General features: G+C 47.1%; 1 protein-coding gene across 1 annotated transcript in view; it reads left to right on the forward strand.

Annotated features, from left to right (window-relative positions):
- Positions 1-21,196, forward strand: part of slc16a2 (solute carrier family 16 member 2) — a 40,042-nt gene extending 18,846 nt beyond the window's left edge. Inside the window, exons 2-7 of the mRNA XM_036547903.1 lie at positions 12,390-12,534; positions 13,564-14,029; positions 16,871-17,014; positions 18,464-18,692; positions 19,404-19,658; positions 20,330-21,196. Of these exons, the coding sequence (XP_036403796.1) occupies positions 12,390-12,534; positions 13,564-14,029; positions 16,871-17,014; positions 18,464-18,692; positions 19,404-19,636 (1,217 nt within the window). The 3' untranslated portion in view covers positions 19,637-19,658; positions 20,330-21,196. The remainder of the gene's footprint in view (positions 1-12,389; positions 12,535-13,563; positions 14,030-16,870; positions 17,015-18,463; positions 18,693-19,403; positions 19,659-20,329) is intronic.
- Positions 21,197-21,445: the final 249 nt, after the last annotated feature.

A 21,445-nucleotide genomic window follows, 5' to 3' on the forward strand; every position in this document is an offset into this window, starting at 1 on the left:
AGATGCATGCCTGTTTGTGTGTGGCTTTATCCCCTCCTACACCAAGATAAACCTGAGAAGGGCAGGCATGGATAATTCGGGGGTTGTTGGGATGCCCCTTAAAACACAAAAATCCCTACAGTCCCTGCTATTTCTCTCTCTCTTCCTACAGTCCCTGCTCTTTCTCCCTATAGTCCCTGTTCTCTCTCTACCTCTTTCTCCCAGCAGTCCCTGCTCTCTGTTTCTCTCTCTCTCTCCTTATAGTCCCTGCTCTCTCTCTCTCTCAACTCTAACGCTGTTCTCTGTGGCTCTGTGCTCTCGGGCAGCCCCAGGCTTTGGTGAGATCGGCGGGTCCCAGAGGAAATAATGTTTGCATGAGACAGGAGTGCCGCTGAAATAACACCGGAGGATGTCTGGCACTCGCACTAAGGCACGGTCCCTCGTGTGGGAGGGAGGGTGGGGGAATGGCCTGGAAGCTGAGAATGCATTGTGAGGCCTAAAGTCGGGGCTGCCCCGCACTGGAGGGATGGCTTTCTCGTGAGTCCCTTGGAGGAGGCTAATTCGGCAACTCACGCACATACTATGAAAGGACCCCTATTTCACTCCTCACCTCTCATTCTCTGTATGAGATAATGCGCATTGACAATACAATCTGTAAGACCAGGCTTAACATGGAATGCCACACTAACATCTTCACTAAAGATGTTAAATATCTCACAGAGAAAGTTTGTAATAGGGTAAGGGAGAAAGAGTCGCACTTCATGTCATTACCCTGACCGTGTCAACAGCATTGAGCCACAAACCTGTGTGTTTGCTAAAGAAATGCCAGAAATTATTGTAGCCATTCTGAATGCTACTTTTGTTAAACAAACCAAAATGCTTGGTGTTTGTAGCCTGCTTTGTTAGCAGAGGGTGAGAGGTCACTGAGCAAGCCTGAGGAAACCCTGTGCTCTCTGTGCTAACAGGAGCGGAAAAACAGACAGGCCAGACCCTGCTTTATCCTGTGGGTGCTTTTACCTGCAGAATGTGCACGGTGGGCAAACAAGAGAGACCAGTGGCCCTCCCTGTAGTACGCTGCTTGTTTTCTGTCCCTGCTGCCCTCTGAAAACGAGACTGGAAGCTTGTGGGAGGTTGGAGACCATTTGCATTAAAGGGGCCTGCCAAGTGGGCACCCTGGCAGTGTGCACCCCCTGGCCTCTGGAGGAGTGCTGTCCCACCCACTCACCCACCCACTTGCTCTGGCTCCATGCAGACAAAGGGCACCTCCAGAGGGGAAGAAGGGCGGCCTTTTCAATCCCTTTGTGTCCTATGCGGTGGGCAAACAATGGGGCAACTGCTGCTGTGCCTCAACAGGGGCAACTGCTGCTGTGCCACTGCGCCAAACGCATGCACAGACACGCGTGCAGGCATACGTGTACACCCACAGTCACCCCCCCCCCCCACCCCCGGGAAGCCCTGGATCAGTCCTGGGGAACGGTGACCTTCAGAGGAATGCGGTGGTAAGTGAACTCAGCAGCGGTGGGTGTTCCTTGAGAAAAGGGAGATATTCCATATGAACGGGAGACTAATCCCAATGTAATGCTGAGTGGAGTGCCAAGGGGTTTTTGGTCTTTGTGGCACAAAGCCCTGCCTCAGAGCCCCTCGAGGCCCTGTTAAAGCATTTCACTTTCCTCAAAATCCGATCAGGGTCTACAGCTTTTCCACATCCAAATATCAGAGAGAGACTGGATTTATATAGATAGTACACACAAGCATGTCCAGTACCCCCGGGAAAGGGATACCCAGAGGGTGGCCTTGGATGAAAGCTGGAGGGAACGGATACTCTTTGCTGTGAGTGCTTGCATTCTCCGGTGAGGAGAGACACAGGGTGGTGGGAGTGAGGGGTTTTGTCTGATGGGTTTGTTGGGCGTGTCTTGCGCCGAAAGCTGGCTTCAACCACGCGTCCTCAGGTGGCCTGGCCCGAAATGGTAATGTTTAACGGTCGGGTAGGTCGGGTGGCTGACCCAAGAGGCAGTGCTCTCAAAAGCCGGGACATGCTGTTTGTTTGCTAAATGTCATCTGTCTTATTGCCTGGCCCCTGCGGACGGCGAGAACAGATGCGGTGCAAACACAGAGGGGAGGTCGCCTGAGGGGAGATGGGCACGTGGCTGTCTGGTTAAACTTTCACCAGCTCCAGTGGCCTTTGCACTGGCACCGGGCCCCTGCGTCGGCTTCATGTCTGCCGCCTGTCTGGGCGGATCCGCGGTCACCTCATCCCAGGCCACATCTGTGTCCACTTTGATCTCACCCTTGTCTCCATCTAGACAGCCTGAACCTGTGCTCTCTGGATGGAGACAATCCAGTGCAGACCCAGCATTAGATGACTTGTGTAGACCTACTTTGTTTACCATGATAGCCTGGCCTTCCTGTTGGTTCTCCACAGGAAGATGTGTGGTGCTGCTTTTTCCATTCTGCAGAGCTCCAATGGGAGAGCAGATCACATCACACATCTTGGAATGGATCAATCAGGCGGTCAGGCGGTCAACCTTCTCTTTCTCGGTTGGCAACAAGGATACCCAAATGCTCCAGTTCTTTCAGCAATGCCTCTGAAGTGGAATTCACACTATGATCGCTGTTATGGTTGATTTATGTTTTTAATTTAGCCTTCGAAGCAGTTAGGCCATACTAAGAACCTTTTGCAAGCCTTACACAGCTAATACTAAAGGAACTTTGGACAGTTAAGTGAATATAACAGACATTGGAGGTCCTCTCTGACATGGGGAAATGGTGCTTTTCAAATCCTTGCTCCCCAACCTGACATTTCCCAGGATTCCAACAGGCACTCTGTGGTAGCACTCACGGAATCCACTGTTTACAAAGGGAGGAAATTGCCTACACACATAGGAGCAAATATTTCCATCTTCTACTTACTTAAGACATTCAAAGAATGTTTTGCTGACCAATCTCATCTGGCCTCAATGCAGACTGCTTTGTGTTATCAGAATCCTAGGTTTGTTATATAGGCATTATACAGAGCCACATGTTTTTGGTCAACTTCAGGCTATCGTCGTGCAATCCAGATGGAGACATACGTACGTAATGCAGTTGAACAGAGTTCTAGCTTTTCAGCTTCATCTTAAAGTACTAAATTTTAAATTCATTACTGATTATTGCTGTTGGCATTTACCCATGAGCCCTTGCAAGAAAAAAGACTTCTCCGGATTTTTAGACTTGGGTTCATCAATGAGTAGAGAGATTGTTGAGACCAAAGGAATGATTGAAGTAAGGAAACCTCTCAGACCAAAAACGGGAAAAAAAGCAAATAAAAACCCAACAAAACAGAAAAGGCTCAATTGAGTAAGCTGGCAAAACGCAAAAAAAAAAAAACAACAACAAACAAACAAACAAAAAAAAAAACCCTGCATGAGTTTCCTATTATTTGAAGAAAGTAATAGTAGGTTAGGTCTTTTTTTCAGTATGTATTTTTTCTTTGTAACGTGTAAAATCTGGTTTAATTAAAGGCATTATTTTTTTAAAGAATTTTGTTATTTTACAGTATTGTTGTTTGTACAGTCATGCGCCGCTTAACGTCCATTCGCATTTGTACGTCCCATAAGTTTATAATGAAGTTTAAAAATCCGATCGCAGAACGGGATTTAGCGGACGTAACCGGACGTAGTGAAGGCAACGCTTCCCGCACGCAACACGTATATCTCATGTCTCATGTTTGTATGTTGTATGTTTGTATTTTTTTTTATTTAAAATATAAATTACAGTTAGACTTTGGCTGGTGAAAAGGATGGCTGGCGACTAATGCTAACTTTCGAAATCAACTAGCCACAGTGACTGGTAGCTAAATGTCAGACTCTGATTACAATGTTATTCTCCACATGCACTTTCCAGAAGGCTTTATTAAAAGTGACTAAACGGTGAGGATAAGTCCCTGCAAACATGAAGATCGACTTTGCAGATCGGTGAAGATCGATTGAGTACTTTGGTAGCTAGCCTACCTGGTAACTAACCTAGAGCAAGCTACCATAGCTAGATAGCTAACTAACTAGTAAAATAATGTATCTGGGGAATTGGAATCAATCATATACAAATTTTTAACAACAAATTCTCAGATAGAGAATTAAATTTTTGAGCTACTTGACACAAAATGTCTGCTGCACACATACACGTGAATATTATCGGGAACCCATAAGGTCCCCGTGGTTAGCGAGCCCTACTGTCTGTTAATAGCTTTAAGCCAACTATGACGTCTTTTTGGCTCGTTTTGCGTCTTGGAATCCTGTAAAAGTTTAAATCATGGTTAGTTATCTTTTTAGCTGTGCAACCCACTACGCAACAGCTTTTTTGGCATGGTTGCGATTTTAGTTGCAAGACAAAGAGAACTGCAATGCAAATCAATGGAAAAGTGCAGCGTTGTTTTCCCTACGGCGTGGGCGTGGCCTAAATGTGCTCTGTCTCTATAAAGCGATTTCGCTGCCAGGCGTAAAAGCAAAACTCTTCATTGACATACATTATAAGGAAAACGCTTCGCAGCTTAATTTTCCAAAAAGCGATCAACTAACAAAAAAACAAAACTGAGGGAACAGCGCAACGTAACGTCGCTTTTCTTTAGCTTTCGACAGTCTGTAACAAAATAGCTCCGTTTTCTTGTTGAATCTATTTGTACAGTTAATCGAACAACATTTCTTTCCCATTTTAGATGTGTTTTTTGTGTTTTCGCGCATTCATGCTAAACGCTAACGCTGCCACTCAGTGGGTGTAACCCGCAATGACTCCGCCTAATATGACGTCACATGTACAACCTCTATTGGCAGTATAAGGGCCCACTACAGGTCCTCGCCCCCTCGGCAGTGAGCCATCGGCTCCACCCCTGCTCAGACCACACTTGGAGGTGGTCTGGGCCGCATATGGCCACATTCTTTTAGCAGTGTGAATACAGATGCGTCCTGGGCCACATTGAAAGACCGCTACTCAACTGACGTCCTCTGCTTAAGCGGAAGTATGTACTCATTCGCACGCAAACGGTGTTCACGCCGGTGTAATTAGCTGTTTAGCGTGTAAGCTAAAACCGGTGCGATTAGAACATTAGATTGGAAAAAATTCTAGCTAATTTTAGCTTTGAGGTAACAGTGATTTAACGTTAAAAAATATAGCAAATGCTAACTGATAACTATGAGAAGCTAAATAACGCTAATGAAAACATAACGAACCATGTGCGCTACACAGCTTGAAAAATAAGTTACGTGCGAAAGGGTTTTAAAGTGCCATAACGGGCAACAACAACTAGACTTCGCAAGCTACCTCAAATGCTTCCAAGCCCCAAAGATCTAATGCAATATATTACATGAAAAATGATATTGTGAATACTACGTGAAGTGTTCCAAAAATAAATGTTAGACTATTGTGGGAGTCAAAGATATATGATATCATGAATATCAAGGGACATTCTAAAACACTTAACGTGGCTTAATTTTACAAAACTCTGATTAGTGATCACTAAATTTCTCTTGGACATCTCTTGTCAGAAATGCTTCCTCCTGTTAAAAAATCAAAACCGAAATCCTAGAAGTATGGTCGTTATCTCACTACGTTTTCCTCTCCAGTGACGCCCATTATAAGGAAGAAGCTTAACGTGGCTTAATGTCCCAAAACAGCGATCAATGATGACCAAATTTGTCTGACATCTCACATGTCATAAATTATATTTCCTATCAAAAAAGCATCCATACTCATAGGATTTCGGTTTTGATTTTTTGACAGGTGGAAGTGTTTATGACAGGAGATGTCAGAGAGAAATTTGGTGATCATTTATCGCTGTTTTGGAACATAAAGCCACGTTAAGCATTTTAGAATGTCCCTTCTCCTGTAACAAGCGCGCTTCGGTTTTAGAAAAGTAGCTAATTCATGATGTATTCACAACACTAGCAAACCAGCGGACACCCTTTGATATTAAACTACATTATGAAACATTTTCATTGCAGTGAATAACATAAGAAACTTTGGAAACATGATATCTTGCTTAGCCTATTTAATTCAACCATACTGGCAAGGTGCCAGACAAATACGGTGAAGTTCAAAATGTTCTAATCTAGCGTTTATGCTTTTTCCAACAATAAATGTATGTAATAAATGATGTAAACAGGGCCTTTGTTTATTGCAGGCTAGCACACCAGCAAACAGGGGGTGTGAGTGGTGTTGCTGTTATCCTCTGGGGTGGTGTACCGTTGCACATGGCTAGTTCAGCCACCCAGAATGCATAGCACTACATACTTCACATTCAGGCGAGCTAATGTTTTACTGGTAACAGACAATGACTGCTTGATTCAGCTACAGCAGTTAGCTAGCTTGCTGTATCACAGATGGACAATTATCAGGCCTAACTCAGAGATTACACTCAGCTCATCCTTGGCAGCTCTGGAAAGGAACTGAACTGTAATGCGTGCATGCAAATAATCAATGAGAAAGCTTTCTTCTTTTAAATTTCAATGGACCTTGCAGTGCTTGCCTCTCCAACTGACCCACTACTGGCACTGGTACCTAGATAATGTATCCACCAGTGTTTCAGCTTTCATGCACAGCTGCACTGTACACCCCTAACAACATAACACAAGTAATATTAATTTTCAAACCAGTATCAAAGTATCAGAGTTTTTACCTAGCAACCATGATGCAAGCGCAGTGGTTGGGAGTGTGTCTCTGGAAATTGTTTTGTTGGAGGAGGAATGGGAGTCCAATACTTTCAGTTTTGTCTGTTTACAGTATAAATTCTGGGGCCTGCAGGGTTTTTTAATCTATTGTTTTTGTTGTTGTTGTTGTTTTTGGCTCAGCTGTACTTGGCAGTTTGTGACACAAAGAATAAGGAGCATTGATGTCTTGGTCCAGGTTACAGTCATGTCCCGTACTCATGAGCTAGCAATGGGTGTGAAGTTGTCTTCTCATGCTTTTTCCCTTTATAACTCTCTTTTTAGAGTTAGTTGTGCAGTACATGAATCTCACCTCACCACATGGGCCTCTGTAGCAGTGCAGGAGCGCTGAAGTGGCACAAACGCAGCCCTCCACACTTGCACGCAGTTAGCGGCTGTTTTCCACATCTCAAGTCACGCAGCGCACCACAGTGGAGTGGCCACTCCTCAGAGGATACATGCTACTGTGCTAATGACTTTTGAGCAATTTGGGTGCCTGAGAATGGGTGCACCTGTGTGCCTCAGAGTGGTGAGACAAGGAAACCCTGGCTGACCTCACCACCCCTATCCCCAGCGGAATGAAGCCAATTCATTTCCGATCACCATTGGTGGGGGATATAGCCCTTTCCCAACCTGGGGTATAAGGTCAAGGAATGAAAGCCTTGCTGACAGAGCCTCTGAAGCCGCCTGCAGATTTGTCTGCGATACGCACAGCCTGTGTTGTCTGCAGTGCTGCCTCGTGATTTAGAACTGCACAGACAGTCGGCCACAGAGCCAGCTTGACACGGGGCGCAGAGGCAGCAATTATGTGAAATGTGTTCATCTTGTTTCATTCCCCATCACTGAGCTTTTGGGTGGAAGATGTAAGATCAAGCTCTGAGGTCTCTGTGTTCTGACGTTTTTTTGTTGTTTTTTTTTTCGAGGCAGGTGATTGGCCAGAAGCCATGCACATCGTGAAAAGTGATTTATCTCACTGACCTATGCCTGGGGGGGTCATGAGAGCAGCTTAGGGAAGCAACAAAATGTTCTGTTATGAAGGAAAGGGGAGAGACATTTTTTTGCTAATTAATTTAGGGCAAATTGGCATTAAATTATTGGCAGAAAGCCGACACAGCCAAAGCCTCTGGGTAGTGCCAGGTGCCATCGGGCCCAGCCCCCCCAACCATGGCTGGCTCACACTACACCATCTGCCAGTGTCGCTTGAGGCAGGACTTGCCTGTAAGTGCTGATCCATGCCCAGGTTCCTCAACCGCAATCCTAACCTTCACCATTAAAAGATAAACAACAAAGCTGGCCCTAGATCAGCACTTCCAGGCTGCCAGAACTTGCATCCATTAAGTCAACTTGCACACCCACTCCCATTGAAACCCCACCCCCCCAAACCCCTGAAGCGTTTGACTGTAAATTAGCCACCTAAAGGCAACTCCTCAGACAAGGGGAACCATGCAACCCCTCAGTGATTGTGGAATAATTGACAGAACTGTGAAATTGGCCTCTAAAAGATGCCTTTTTTAAAACAAATTGGTTTCCCAAAATGTCACAGGGGGTTTTAAAACAGAAGCGAGTAGTTCTCTGGCATGTAATTCTATCCGTGGTGTGCCGTAATACAAGACAAGCAGGAAGCATTGTTCAGTGCAATAAAGGGGATGCATACATATTGATTGATGCCTATCTCTAATATACAGGAAGCTGTAACTAATGCTGCTTGTGCAAGTGCTTGGTGTACATAACCTCTTCTCAACCTGACCATCAAGGCCACTTTTGGGGTTTTTGTAAAACAACACAGCAATAGCAATTGTGCTGGCTATTTTTGATCCATAGCTTCACCAAGTTAAAGGCTGTTCTGTATTATTCTAGACAGCTGTTGGAAGAAGAGATGGTTGTTTCAATATTCTTGTTTAATTTTAGAAATTTCACAGAATGCTGGTGTTATCTGGAGGATTTAAATATTTTGCCATCTCTCTTAGACACATTCCAGTTTTAGAAAGATCTTCCCTTTTGTTATTTAAATGTTTAATAGGTGCCAATTATGCATCTAAGATCATCATCAGCTCTGTGACAACTGCTGTAGGCACTTACAATCCTCTGATACACAGCCATGCCTACTGCGACTGTTTTAAACAACTCCCACAGTGCAAAAGGAGGCAAATGTCTATCCCCCTACCCCTGACAGAGTGAAGCCAATTTGTTCTGCCAGTGTGGGCTCCCAGTCACTGTCAGCAAACAACAGAGCCAGTTTTGAACCCAGGCTGTTGGACCATTACCATATGAGCCTCTCAGGATCCTGGAATTTGTCCTTTCCTACAGTGGAAATGAAATCTTATTCTACTCATATGAATTTATTCAATTAATCATATGAAGCATCAAGAAAATATATTGAGAGAAGGACAGGGTGGGGTCTAACTCCTAGGATTCCAGCAGTAGGGGATGGAGAGAGAGTGATAGGCTAATATAAAGGTGTTGTTGAGATGGAGGGGTGAGAAAAGAGCCTTTTACTGGGGTGGGTAAATCTAGGGTAGTTTAGCACACTCAGCATATGGGGATTTAATGGTGACTTGACGTGGTGCTGGTTGCGAGTTTTATTTTGTGGATTATCATTTTAATTTGCCTGTAACATGCCCTTGCAATAAGACCTGTATATTTGTTTTCATGTTAACATCCAGTATATGCTAAACCAATACCTTTAGCGTGTTGCAAATTATTCGGTGTGACCTGTTGTTCCTGTGAGAGAGTTGTCAGAGGTGTGCTGCTTGAGTCCAAATGGCAACGACAAAATGTGTGGTGGCACCCTGCCCAAACCGGGCACACTGTTATTAATGCAGTTGCTAAGTAACAGATGTTTGGAAAGAATGGTCAGGTTTTTTCCCTCCTCGTTGAGCAGCTTATACATTTGGTTGCGGTTGGGTCAGGTATTGGGCACTGAAGAATCAGTGACTGCTCTGAGAATTCTGGGAGTTTGTCATTGCACAAATGATGATTGGGGTGTATGGGGACAGGGCTGGAACTCGAGGCATTGGAAATTAGATTGTCCCCTTATTTCCTTGCAAAACTTTTTTTCTCATGATTCCGAGCTAAAGTTGTTTCATTTTTTTGCTTCTCTGGGGGCAAAAATGATTGAATTATTCCTTATGAAGCAGGTTCCTCTTTGTCTCTCTCTCTGTCTCTCTGTGAGAGAGCCTGTGTAGCTGCCAAGAGATCAGTGTTAAGTCATGCGCATGCCTCCATTAAGGCGTGTGGCAAGCAATCTGTGTATGTCGGCCTGTTCTTTTTATGCATGGCAATGTCTGCATACAACTCACCTATTGACTGATAAGGCCCTGCGGCCTGTCTGTACTTTAGGTGAAGCGGCTGCTCACAATGCACGTTTTCCAGAGGGTTTCTCTGCTACATGTTTACAGATCTGGGAGCAGCCAGAGTGGCCTCAATCTTAAGCTGTCCCGCAGACTTGACATGATTGAGAAAAATCAGTTCATACTGGCTATGTTCAACTGTATAACCAATAACAAAGGATAATGATTTATGGAAAGGAAAAAAAAATCTGAAAGGGTAAACTGATCCACAGTTTGTTTTGTCTGAAGAGCGGAGAGGTTTAGTGTAAATAAAATCATGATGAAAAGTACCGCAGAATGAATACAGTCATGAAGGGAAGGGACAGCCCGTTCCACGTTTATCATTCTCTCCGACTGCCGAGCGCTGGTGTTGAATCCTGTGATCACTCCCCCAGCCACGCCCCCTCCTTCTTCCAATTCTAAGTGCTCCTAAAGTCGAATTTACATAACACAGTCAGCTACACCAGGCCCTCTCTGGCTTCCTCCAGGAAATTTTTGATTTACTGTTTCTTTCCAGCAACAACAAAGCCACTCTGAGGCAGGAAAAAAAGCCCAAACAAATTAAAAAACCCCCCAAATGTGACAGTGATAACCTTCCTGCTAAATGAGGCCAGTTACGTAATCCTGCATTTGAACGCCATCCATCAAGGGGCTGGAATGCTACTTTCCGTCCAGTCCCAGGCTCTGAACAGCACTAACATGACACCAGGCTGAAATCATTAAGAAACTCCTCTTGTAGTATTTTTTTGTAGTGTCAGGGCTGTCTTTAGTTTTGTATAGCGAATTGTTTAATGGGATGGCTCTGGCACATGTGCCTGTAGTTGTTCTGCTTAGCAGACTTCAGAACGACTACATATCTTACATTTTTTACATTCTATCCATCTATACAGATGGATATTCACTGAGGCACTTGGGGTTGCATGCCTTGCCGGAGGGTATCAAACTGGCAACCTGTGAGTTACAAACTTTATGTGATTCAGGCCAGTTCACATGCTTGAAGCAGAAAGAGAGAAATATTCTGGCTGCTAGGCTGTGCCAATAAGGACCTGATGTATTCACAGTTGGTCCTTACTATTATATTTACATTATGCTGCCTTAACAGGTGCTCTTATCCAGAGCGACCTACACAACTGGCGGTTTTTACATGTTATCATTCCTGCAGCTGGGTGTTTACTGAGGAAATCTGGCTTAAGTATCTTGCCCAGCAGCAGCAGCCCATATGGGAATGGAACTGGCAACCTTTGCCAATTTGTTACAGGATTCCCAGTCACTGTTGGCTGATGACATGGCTGGGATCAAACCTGGGCCACAGAGCTCAGCCCACATTCGAGTTGAATGCCTTGAGCCACTCAGGAGTCCCTCTCATCTAGCTGGAGAGGAGAAGCTTTGAGTAAGCAGGAGAAATGCCAATCTGGCTGCAGGCAGACAGGCTGAAGCGCGGATGAAGGCTCTGTCCTTTGTGGGCGTACTTCCCGGCATCTTTTCAGGTGCCGAGGATGGCTCACATTCCTCAGCACACTGGGTGGCTTTATCCCAGTGGCCCAGACGCTGCACAGAAACCCTACCATTGAGTAAGCGTGGCAGCGGGGGGCATAGGGAGCTGCACTGTGTGCAGCCTCGTACTCCTCTTAGAGCTCTGTTTACATCACCAACATTAGTTTTCTCGCACCTCGAAATGTTTACAGCTGAAATCAACATGAGGAGAGCCAACTGTGATAATGTGAACATTTGAGTGGCTTTTTATGTGAGAAACCCAGAGTGATTTTGTCAGTTTAAAACGCGTGCGTGACCATTGCTGGGTCTCCAGTGAGCTCTCTGTGGACTCCTGATTGGCCTCAGGTGCTTGTCATATATTGTATAGGATCATTGTGTGCAAGGGGGTGTGGGAATGGCGTGGGGGGATGATAAGTAGCAGCATGCGCTAACCTTATATTCCCTCTCGTGTTTATGTTTTACTGCAGTTTCCTCTGCTCGCTGTGGACTGGAATATACAAATGCTGTGACGGAATGATGTTAACCATGTGTCTGTTTCTCTCTCTGTTTTTTTCTCACTTTGTCTCCCTTGCTCTCCTTCCTCCCTCTTTCCCTCTTTCTTCCTTTCCCTCGCCATCTTTCTCCTCTCCTCTCTCTTCCCCACTCTCTCTTCCTGTCCCTCTCTCCTTCACTCCCACTCTCTCTCCTTTTCTCCCTCTCTCCCTTTTTCTGCCTTCTGCCCCTGCTTTTTCTTCCTTTCTTCTTCTCTCCCGTCTCTCCCTCCCTCCTTCTCTTCCTCTCTTCCTCTCTCTCCCTCTGTCCCTCCGTCCTTCTCTCTCTTCCTCTCCCTCCCTTTCACTCCCACCCTCTCTCTCCCTCCCTCTGTATCTCACTCTCTCCCTCCCCCTGTTTCTCTCCCTCTCTCTCTCTGCAGCCTGGGTTGGGGCGCTGGCCATGGGCATGATATTCTTCTGCTCTCCTGTCGTCAGCATGTTCACGGACCACTTTGGCTGCCGGAAAACAGCTGTCAGCGGAGCTCTTATTGCCTTCCTCGGACTCCTCACCAGCTCCTTCGCCAAGTATTGAGCCTTTTCCTACACACAATTACAAACTGGTGCTACTGACTGCCAAACATGTGCCTGTCATCTCTCTCATCCACTCTGCACGGTACTGTCAGATCTGACCACTACTACCAAAGACTGCTGCAGGTCACACCCCCATTCTTATTAAATCATACCAAACAATGAGTTTCTATTCATATAGGAGGCACGGCTTCTGCAGGTGGACAGGACAAAGCCGTTGACAAGTTGTGGGCTGTATACCCGTCATCAAAGCGACTTAAAATAGAGGGGCGAAAGCTGGACCCCATGTGAGCAGCTTGGCATGTTAATGAGAACAGGAGGTACCCTTCTGTGGTGATTTATGCACCCCCCCACCCCGCATGCCTCTGCTGTGCCCCTTCCTGGTGCCTGCCCCCAGGGCCCATCCCACTCCGAATGCAGGGGCCCCTGTGGCGACTCTGAGCCTTACATAACGTGTGCAGATGGTGTGGTATGAATAAGGGGTTTACCGGAGCAGTTCAAACGCTGCACCCTCTAAAGCGTGTGTGCTGACGGGCTGTGCCTGCATGCCTCCATGGCCTCCTGGCCTCACTGGCCCGCCAGCGTCCCCCCTGTCAGACTCAAACTCAGAGTTGTGTTTGCAGGAGCTCAGACAGGGTCTGAGACATCCGTATCCTGTCCCCTTTTTCGGGTCACATGGTTCACTTTTAAGAATCCCAACATCAGCGGCCTTGTTGCACCAATTGTCCAAAATGATCTTTGACCTTGAGTACTGACAACATGGTGAAAATGTATGTTATTAAGTAAGTCTTCAAAGGATGAAATGAAACATGTTGCTGAGGCTGATTTTTGTGCAGTACATTATAGTCAGTAAATCAGGCCAGACTTGAGACATCTCATGTTTTCATTCCTAGTCATTAGCAAGGTTGCAACAAGAGCTAGATTGGCCGAACAGCCATATGCTGATGCTTGTGTGGTCCTGCAGGCCACCAGGTGGTGTGCTACTTGCTAACCTGCCTCCCTCCCCTTCTGTCCCCCCCGCTGCAGGTCCCTGGGTCTGCGCTACTTCACATATGGCATCCTCTTTGGCTGTGGCTCGTCCTTCGCCTTCCAGCCATCGCTGGTCATCCTGGGCCACTACTTCCGCCGGCGGCTGGGACTGGCGAACGGTGTGGTGACAGCGGGCAGCAGCATCTTCTCCATGGGCCTGCCCGTGCTGCTCAAGAAGGTGGTGGGGCCGCTGGGCCTCAGCCGCACCTTCCAAGTCCTCAGCATCTTCATGTTTGTCCAGGCCCTGCTCGCCCTCACCTTCCGGCCTCTGCTGCCGAGCCACGCCCACGGCCCCGCCCACGACCCCGGTGCCGCTCCGCCCCCTGCTGGCCGCTGGCAGCGGGTGCTCGCCCAGGTCCGGAAGTACTTCAACCTGAGGGTGTTCTATGTTACCACATACAGGGTGTGGGCCTTCGGTGTGGCCACCGCTGTGCTGGGCTACTTCGTGCCCTACGTCCACCTGGTGAGACTGCGCGCCTTACCTGACTGGCCAGTACTGTGAAATCCCTAATTGCTCTAATACACGTGTGTGCAACAGTTATGTCTGTGTAATTCCCATCCCCATCTTTTGTAACCATGGCAAAATGTGCATTCCGAGTGACAGTACAGTGTAATATATTACATTAAATTACGTCATATAGCAGACACTCATATCCAGAGCGACCTACATTCAGTTTTAGGTTACAGTTTTATCCATTTGTAAAGCTGGATATTTATTGAGGCGATTGTGTGTTAATTACCTTGCCCAGGGGTAGAATAGCAGTGTGCCAGCAGGGAATTGAACCAGCAACCTTTTGGTTATGAGCTGTGCTCCTCACCACCACACCACACTACTGTCAATGCGTGTCAAATAGGACGTTTCTGCCAGTGAAGTATTCTGCGTCTGTGGTTAACAGTACGTAAATCTCCAGCTTGGCAGAGTGCAGTGTGTGAGAATCAGAGGGCTTGGGGGGAAGGATGTTGAAATTGTCTATCAGGGAACAGAAGGGGTGGTTAGAGGCAGATAAACCGCATCCCCGTTGCCAGTGCCAGATTTATACCACTTCAGTATTACTTTGGCACAGTCTTGAAAACTGTGTAAGCAGAAGCCCGGGCAGGTTCAGAAAGTGTGAGACCTTGAGGTCTGGGCATGAGCGCGTGAGGCATGACTCTGAGGCCCGCAGTGTCTGACGGAGCACATGCGGCCCAGCGCTGTAATTAAGAAAGCAATTTACAAGCCGCAGACGAAGATCATTTGGGAGATGCAGCCCGTGTTTTTTCCTGGTCCTACACAGGTGCCATAGTCACTATTTAAAGCATCACAGGAAACATTCAAAATGAGGCGCAGAATCACTTACAGTCAGTAAATCGCTAATTTTGCAGCGTCTCTGGCACCACTGTCAATAGGATCAAGGTGAGACCCTTTCAGAACTGCACACGTGCATCATGTGATCAGCTGGTGGCTTATGAATAGAGCAGTGCTCTGTGCTCAGACCCACGTTGTTAAAAAGTGATGCTGTGAGATTGGGGGGTGCAGACATGGCAGCTCCATAGCAAATCACACTGGCGGTTTCTGCTGGCGGACGGGCTTGGAGCCCGGAGTGTAAATTTAGCTGTCCACTGCGGTGAATTGGTGTTGATAGGGAGTCTCACACAGCGGAGGGAGGTGTTGACTGGCCGGCTCTTGCATGGGAGTCTAAAGGTGAACTCAAAGGGGAACATGGGGGTCGATGGGGGGGCCTCGCAGAGCGGAGGTCCCCGCGCTCCCGTACAGTAGCTCTTTGTTTACACCTGTGAAAACAGGCGAGGGCTGGCAGGCGGACGCGGACGCAGACGCAGCCCCCGGCAAGGTCGGGGGGCGGGGGGACCCCGCTCACTCGCCTGTTGTTTCAGGCCGTGGACCAGAAGTAAACAAAGCTCTGGCTTTTGTTGCACGTGCACTTGAGTCTGTCTCTCCCGCGCTCCGCGAGCTTCCCTAAACGCTGAAGTCACCTGCTGCGTCCACTGCCTTTTCAAAGTGGAGGGAAAAAAGGAAAAAGTTTTGAATCGAGTGGTAACCTTCGGGCCAGGAAGCGTGGTGTGCGGAGCAGTGCCTGCTGGTCCCGGCATTTGGGTGGGATTGGAGGAAAGCCATTCAAAGCGTAGTTTTTGCTTTCCTGTATTTGGCTCCCCCTCGGCCTCTCTTTCATTTCAAAGAATACGCGGGACTTCCTGGATAAACACTGTACAGTACAGTACTACTGAGGGGGTGACACATACAGTTGCAGCTTACATAAACCCTTTCAATAGTGAAAGTGACGGGAAAGGTAACACAACAAACATTGTCAAACATAGTAACAAAGAAGCAGCCATTCTTTACATCAAAATAATAATAATAGTTAACATAATCTGTCGAGCGCCTTTCCTATGCACAAGGTATTAGATGAAATACAACGCCACAGTTTACTTTATTGTCATTTAGCAGACACTCTTATCCTGAGGAACGTACATAGGTTACACTTTTACATGTTATCCATTAATACAGCTGGATATTTACTGAGGGAGTTATGGGTTAAGTACTTTGCCCAAGGACACAGCAGCAGTGCCCCAATGGGGAATTCAACCAGAAGACTCTCAGTTACAAGTCCTGCCTCATACCACTACAAAACACTGCTGCCCTTTTTACAAATACAAATACATAGACAGGATAGAACAGGGAATGAATTGTGTACTGAGTTGCACAAGCCCTTCATGGAGGAAGTTGTTCAGTAATCCAGAACGGTGTTCTACCTCATTGTACATTAACAGCTATTCTACTCCATACATTTCAAATTCAGTACACACATTATGCATGAATACAGCCAATCATTCAGATTTTATTTGTTGTAATGCATTTTTAAAATTGTAATTGTCACAAAGTGGTGTACATAGTACAAAGTGGCATAGTGAATTAATGAAGTCATACCGTGATGTAAATATTCAAGAATTCAGCTAAACCATATTGCACAAACAGTATTCAGTGGTCACATTTCAAGCTGAGTGGTAACTCACCCATTAAGATAAATTCAAATTCAAGCCTTCCTCAAAATACAGTGACGATCTGCCAGTTGGGAACAGGCAAACAAATGAAGCTAATGCTAACCTGGGCAGAAATCAATCTCAATGTCTTGGAGTGGATAGCTGAAAAGGAAGTTTAAACATATTTCATTTTACTTTTAAGCAGAAACAATACACGCAAAGTGTGCCGTTTTTCATTGCTGTGTAATCAGGAATCTGAATAAGCAGGAGGGTCCTTGCTTTGGTGGGATCTCTGAAAGCCCTTTCCCCTCCTCCTCCTTCCCCCCAGATCAAATTTGTGAAGGAGCAGTTCAAGGAGACACAGAAAGAGTGGGTCCTGCTGGTGTGCATCGGTGCCTCCTCTGGAGTGGGTCGCCTCATCTTTGGGAAAGTGGGGGACCTGATCCCGGGGGTGAATAAGATCTACATGCAGGTACTGCCACACGGGGGGCTGAGCAGGGAGGAACCAGCTTGCGCCAGTACAACAGTGTACACTGCCATTGTTTTGCACAGTATATCTAAAATTCATTTATTGGTTTATTTTCTTATTTTCTTATTTATTTTCATAAATAAATAAGATCCACAACTGTATCCATGAGCCATCACGTTCAGGGAAAATAACATGAATTGCAGCAGCAGCAACAGAAGTCACATGTGGGCCACGTCTCCTTTGAGTGCGTTCACATCGTGTACAAACCATACCATCCACATTTGCATCTCTCTATGGATGGAGGAGTGGGGCTCCGCATATCTAGTTGACAGTTCATTGATAAGATGCGGGTTGGCACGTTGTGATAGGGGGATTTTTCGGTGTTTAGCCTTGTCACTTCTTCCCTTGCCCCCTCCGTAATTTGGTCTTTGCTGACCTCCTTTCCCCCGCTGCGAGCGCTCAGCGTGTGGGGCCCGCCACCACTGTGCTCCCTTTGCAGCTGGATATTCTATCTCATTTGCATCTCAAATGAACCCGTCTCTGCTGCCCATGGCAACAAGTCCTGATTACAGAGCAACGTGTGTAGTATGTTCTTTCACAGAAATGTGCACATACAAACACATATACGTACATGCATAGACACACACACACACACACACACACACACCAACACATTGTGTGTGTGTGTGTGTGTGTGTGTGCGTGCATAGTATTTAATGGTTTATGTAGTACTGAAGTACTTTAGTATATAAATAATATAGTATTTAAATGAGAAAATTAAATACAGCCTGATCCCTTTCTTGGTTGCTGTCCAGACTGGCATTAACCAGTAGCTTGCATGATCACAGGTGCCGTTTTATGTGACAGCTGTGATTGATGGGATTTGTGTGACTAATCGAGCGTGGAGGTTACAGCGGGGGTGCGGTGCGCAGGAGAGAAGCGCACTGTTTGTGTGGTTTCGCAGAGAGCCGCAACAGGGTCCTGCGCTGTTTTCCATTATAGCCCTGCTACGGCTGCGAGGCTCAGAGGCTGGGCCCACGCAGCCTCCCCTGCCGATCAGCGCAGAGCACGCTGACGCAGCCTGTTAGCACACGCTGTCCTTCATCCCTGCACCAAAAAATGATTCATCCCCCCCCCCCCCCCCCCCATGTTCTGTCACCTGCCCCATGTCTTCTGAGTGTGTTTGGAGATAGAGAGGGAGGTGAGTGGGCCCCTGCCGCCACGCCAGGAAGCACAACGAGAGGATCAGGGAGAGGCAGCCAGGCACGCTTGCTGAAAAAAAAATAACCCAAAAAAAAAACGAAACTAGCCTATCATCTCTTCTCTACTACCGTTCCTGTCTCTGCTCCTGGAAAAGCAATGGAACGATGTGGAACACAATTAATTGTCAAATTATCAGAATGTGTCTGCTTTCCTTTAAACATGTGGCCCTGTTCCCGCCCTGCCTGCCAGGTGGTGTCGTTCTCGGTTCTGGGCCTCATGTCCATGATGATCCCCCAGTGCCAGATATTTGAGGGCCTGATCGCCGTCTGCTTCTTCCTGGGCCTCTGCGACGGTTGCTTCATCACCATCATGGCTCCCATAGCCTTCGAGCTGGTGGGACCCATGCGGGCCTCCCAGGCCATTGGCTACCTGCTGGGCCTCATGGCCGTGCCCATGACTGCCGGACCCCCTATTGCAGGTTTGTGCTCCCACCATGCGCCTCCACTCACCGTCATATCCTCTGCTCCCTCCAGCCCTATCTCCTTAATTCTGTCACTCCACACCTGGTCTTACTGATTCGTACAGCACCGGAACCCCTCAGATTTGCAGAAATGCATCTTAAACAGGAGCAGCTGTCTTCGCCGTCTTTAAATGCGGAGAATAGCTGGCCTCCACGAAAACTTGACACAAAGGCAGCCCTGATTTCTGCAGTGAAACCACAGTCTATAAGAACACACATGAAGACTGCCAGGTAGGAGCGGGATGGAGTGGAAAGCATGGCCCTGAGACGAGCAGGAAAGCCGTTTCACCACACTAATGCGAGAAACGCACTGTCACTCAACACCCCGGTCGTACGGAGGCATGAGGTAAACGAATACACGCTCCCAGCTGCATCCAATCATGGAGCTGTACTGTCGTAATGACTGGGGCGAATAGAGTGCTGTTCGCCCCCCACCCCCCCTTTCTGTCAGTGCAGAGCTGAGCTCGGTATGCAGGACTGAATCAATATGCCTTGTGCTGCAGACCATCCATCTCAGTCTGCTGTCTGGCTGGTGTTTTTCCATACCAGCCTGTGGGCCTTTAGAGGAGGCAGAGAGATGGGGCACTTTTTGGGGTTTGGGGTTGTGGCGTGTGCAGTTATGGGGGGCCCCCGACTGTAACTCTGTTCCCATTTCTCTGACTCTTTCAGGACTCCTGCGGGACCACTTTGGGAACTACCACATGGCGTTCTACCTGGCCGGGATCCCGCCCATTGTGGGTAGCCTGGTGCTCTTCTTCGTGCCCCTCATCCACCGTCGGGCGCAGAGGGGCCAGCAGGGGGCGGCAGCGGACCCCAGCACCGACAAGATGCTGCCCCTGCCCAAGGGCTGCGCCAACGGGGACATGCTGCCCGGCTTCACCGACGTGGAGACGCACATCTGAGGCACCCCCTCCTCACGCAAAGGTCTGTGCATGGCCAGGCATACACATTCATGCGCACACACACAGACACACTCACATATACACACACGAACACTTATGCATATGTGCACACACACACTCACGCACACACACAAGCCATTACTGTACACAAGCTCAAGCACTTGCTTAAATATTTGTGTCAAACTTGTCATTGAGCCGTTGCCATCAATTTCAGTTATTGTGCAACTATTTGCTTTGAGGACCTTTAATGTTGTTGATGCTGTTTTTGGCAATAGAATGGACATTTTTTATTTACCTGTGGGAAGAAGGGGGTACAGCATAACCTTGAGAGAAGTCAGTGGGTGCATTCAAAATCAACTAAGTTCACTGATTGCTCATAGACAGTAAAATGTTCATTCCTATCCTTGTTTGCAACATTAGCCTTGTATGCTGTTCAGTTGCTATAAAGTGCTGAGGTCCTTGCAAGCTACTTTTCCATTAAAAGCTACTGCGACATAACTCTTAATATTGACAAAGAAGCACTGTGGTTGCTTTTTAAATACCCATCCACCCACCATCCACCCCAATGAGCATAAACAAATTCCAGCACTGAATTGAAAAATTAATTCAGCACCTACCTTTATAAGTACCCATGCAGGTCCAGCCCATGCGTGTTTTTGATGATGCCCTCACACTCTGCTTTTCTCTCTGCAGGGATTCCGTTCACCAGCAATACTGTGATAATCCATCAGACCCTCCGTGTTCAATACAGGTGCTCCCTCCCTCCCCTGGTCATCGCTGTTCCATGTACCCTCCCTCTGCTACATTGAGGAAGAGTTCCACTCTGTAAAAACACCTCACAATGGGGCACCAGCCGTGCCCCAAAATCCTTCCCCCCACCCCCCCCCACTCCTTCACCCATACCTCCTCACTGGACTGCTATGACTGAGATGTAGGAAGGCGTGTACAATCTAACCTCACAAGCTGCTGTAGTGCGAGAGACCTATGTGGGCAGGAGAGGTGTGTGGGTCCTTTGTTAGAGAATGGGCTAGTGCTTTTTTCCCCGTCTTGAAATGGCATTACATCGTGAGAGGATGTCAGACGGGCCTGTTCCCCTGGGGACGTTTGACTTCAAATCTCGGCGTCTGACATCAGAAGCGCAGTTTCAGTTTCCTCTGTGTCTGCGTGCGTGTGTGTGAGCATGTGTGTCACTGTGTCTGCATGTTTTTTTAGGGAGTGTGTGAGAGGTTTTTCTCTGGCCAATGAAGGACCAACACCTTCATCGAAAGAACCAATCAGAGCTATGAGCACATGCCCCATCTTTGCAGTTGTCCTTTGTTTTGAGGAGGGCAATCAAATTCACAACATCCACTTCGCCATAAATGTCGAGAAAATGCTGCCATTTAAAACGCCGGCATTGCACACATGTGACTCCTCCCACAATGTACAGGTGCGTGTCCTCTCACATGGCAGAAGGCAAAAGGCCAGAGGTGACACTGTATACAGTGTCACTGCTGAAATTAAAACTAAAATGAATCAGAATTTGTGAAATGATGAAAAGCAGAGAAAACTAAATGAGGCTGAAAGTGAAACAAAAAAGAAAAAAAAAATCAGAAGGGTACCATAGAATGTAAACAGAAATGATAAGCGGGAAGTGCACCTGGACTGGCAGGAAATGGCACATTTGGACCAATTCTCGGTCGACACGCACTGGCACATGAATCTGACAGCATTTTTACAGCTCTGGCGTCACTGGAATTCTCTGACCTACAATGCTGGCACACACAGTGGTGAACTGGGCATACGTTTTGTTAGAAATGTTATGCCAGC

The sequence above is a fragment of the Megalops cyprinoides genome, chromosome 16 (assembly GCF_013368585.1).
Source record: "Megalops cyprinoides isolate fMegCyp1 chromosome 16, fMegCyp1.pri, whole genome shotgun sequence".
Classification (NCBI taxonomy): Eukaryota; Metazoa; Chordata; class Actinopteri; order Elopiformes; family Megalopidae; genus Megalops; species Megalops cyprinoides.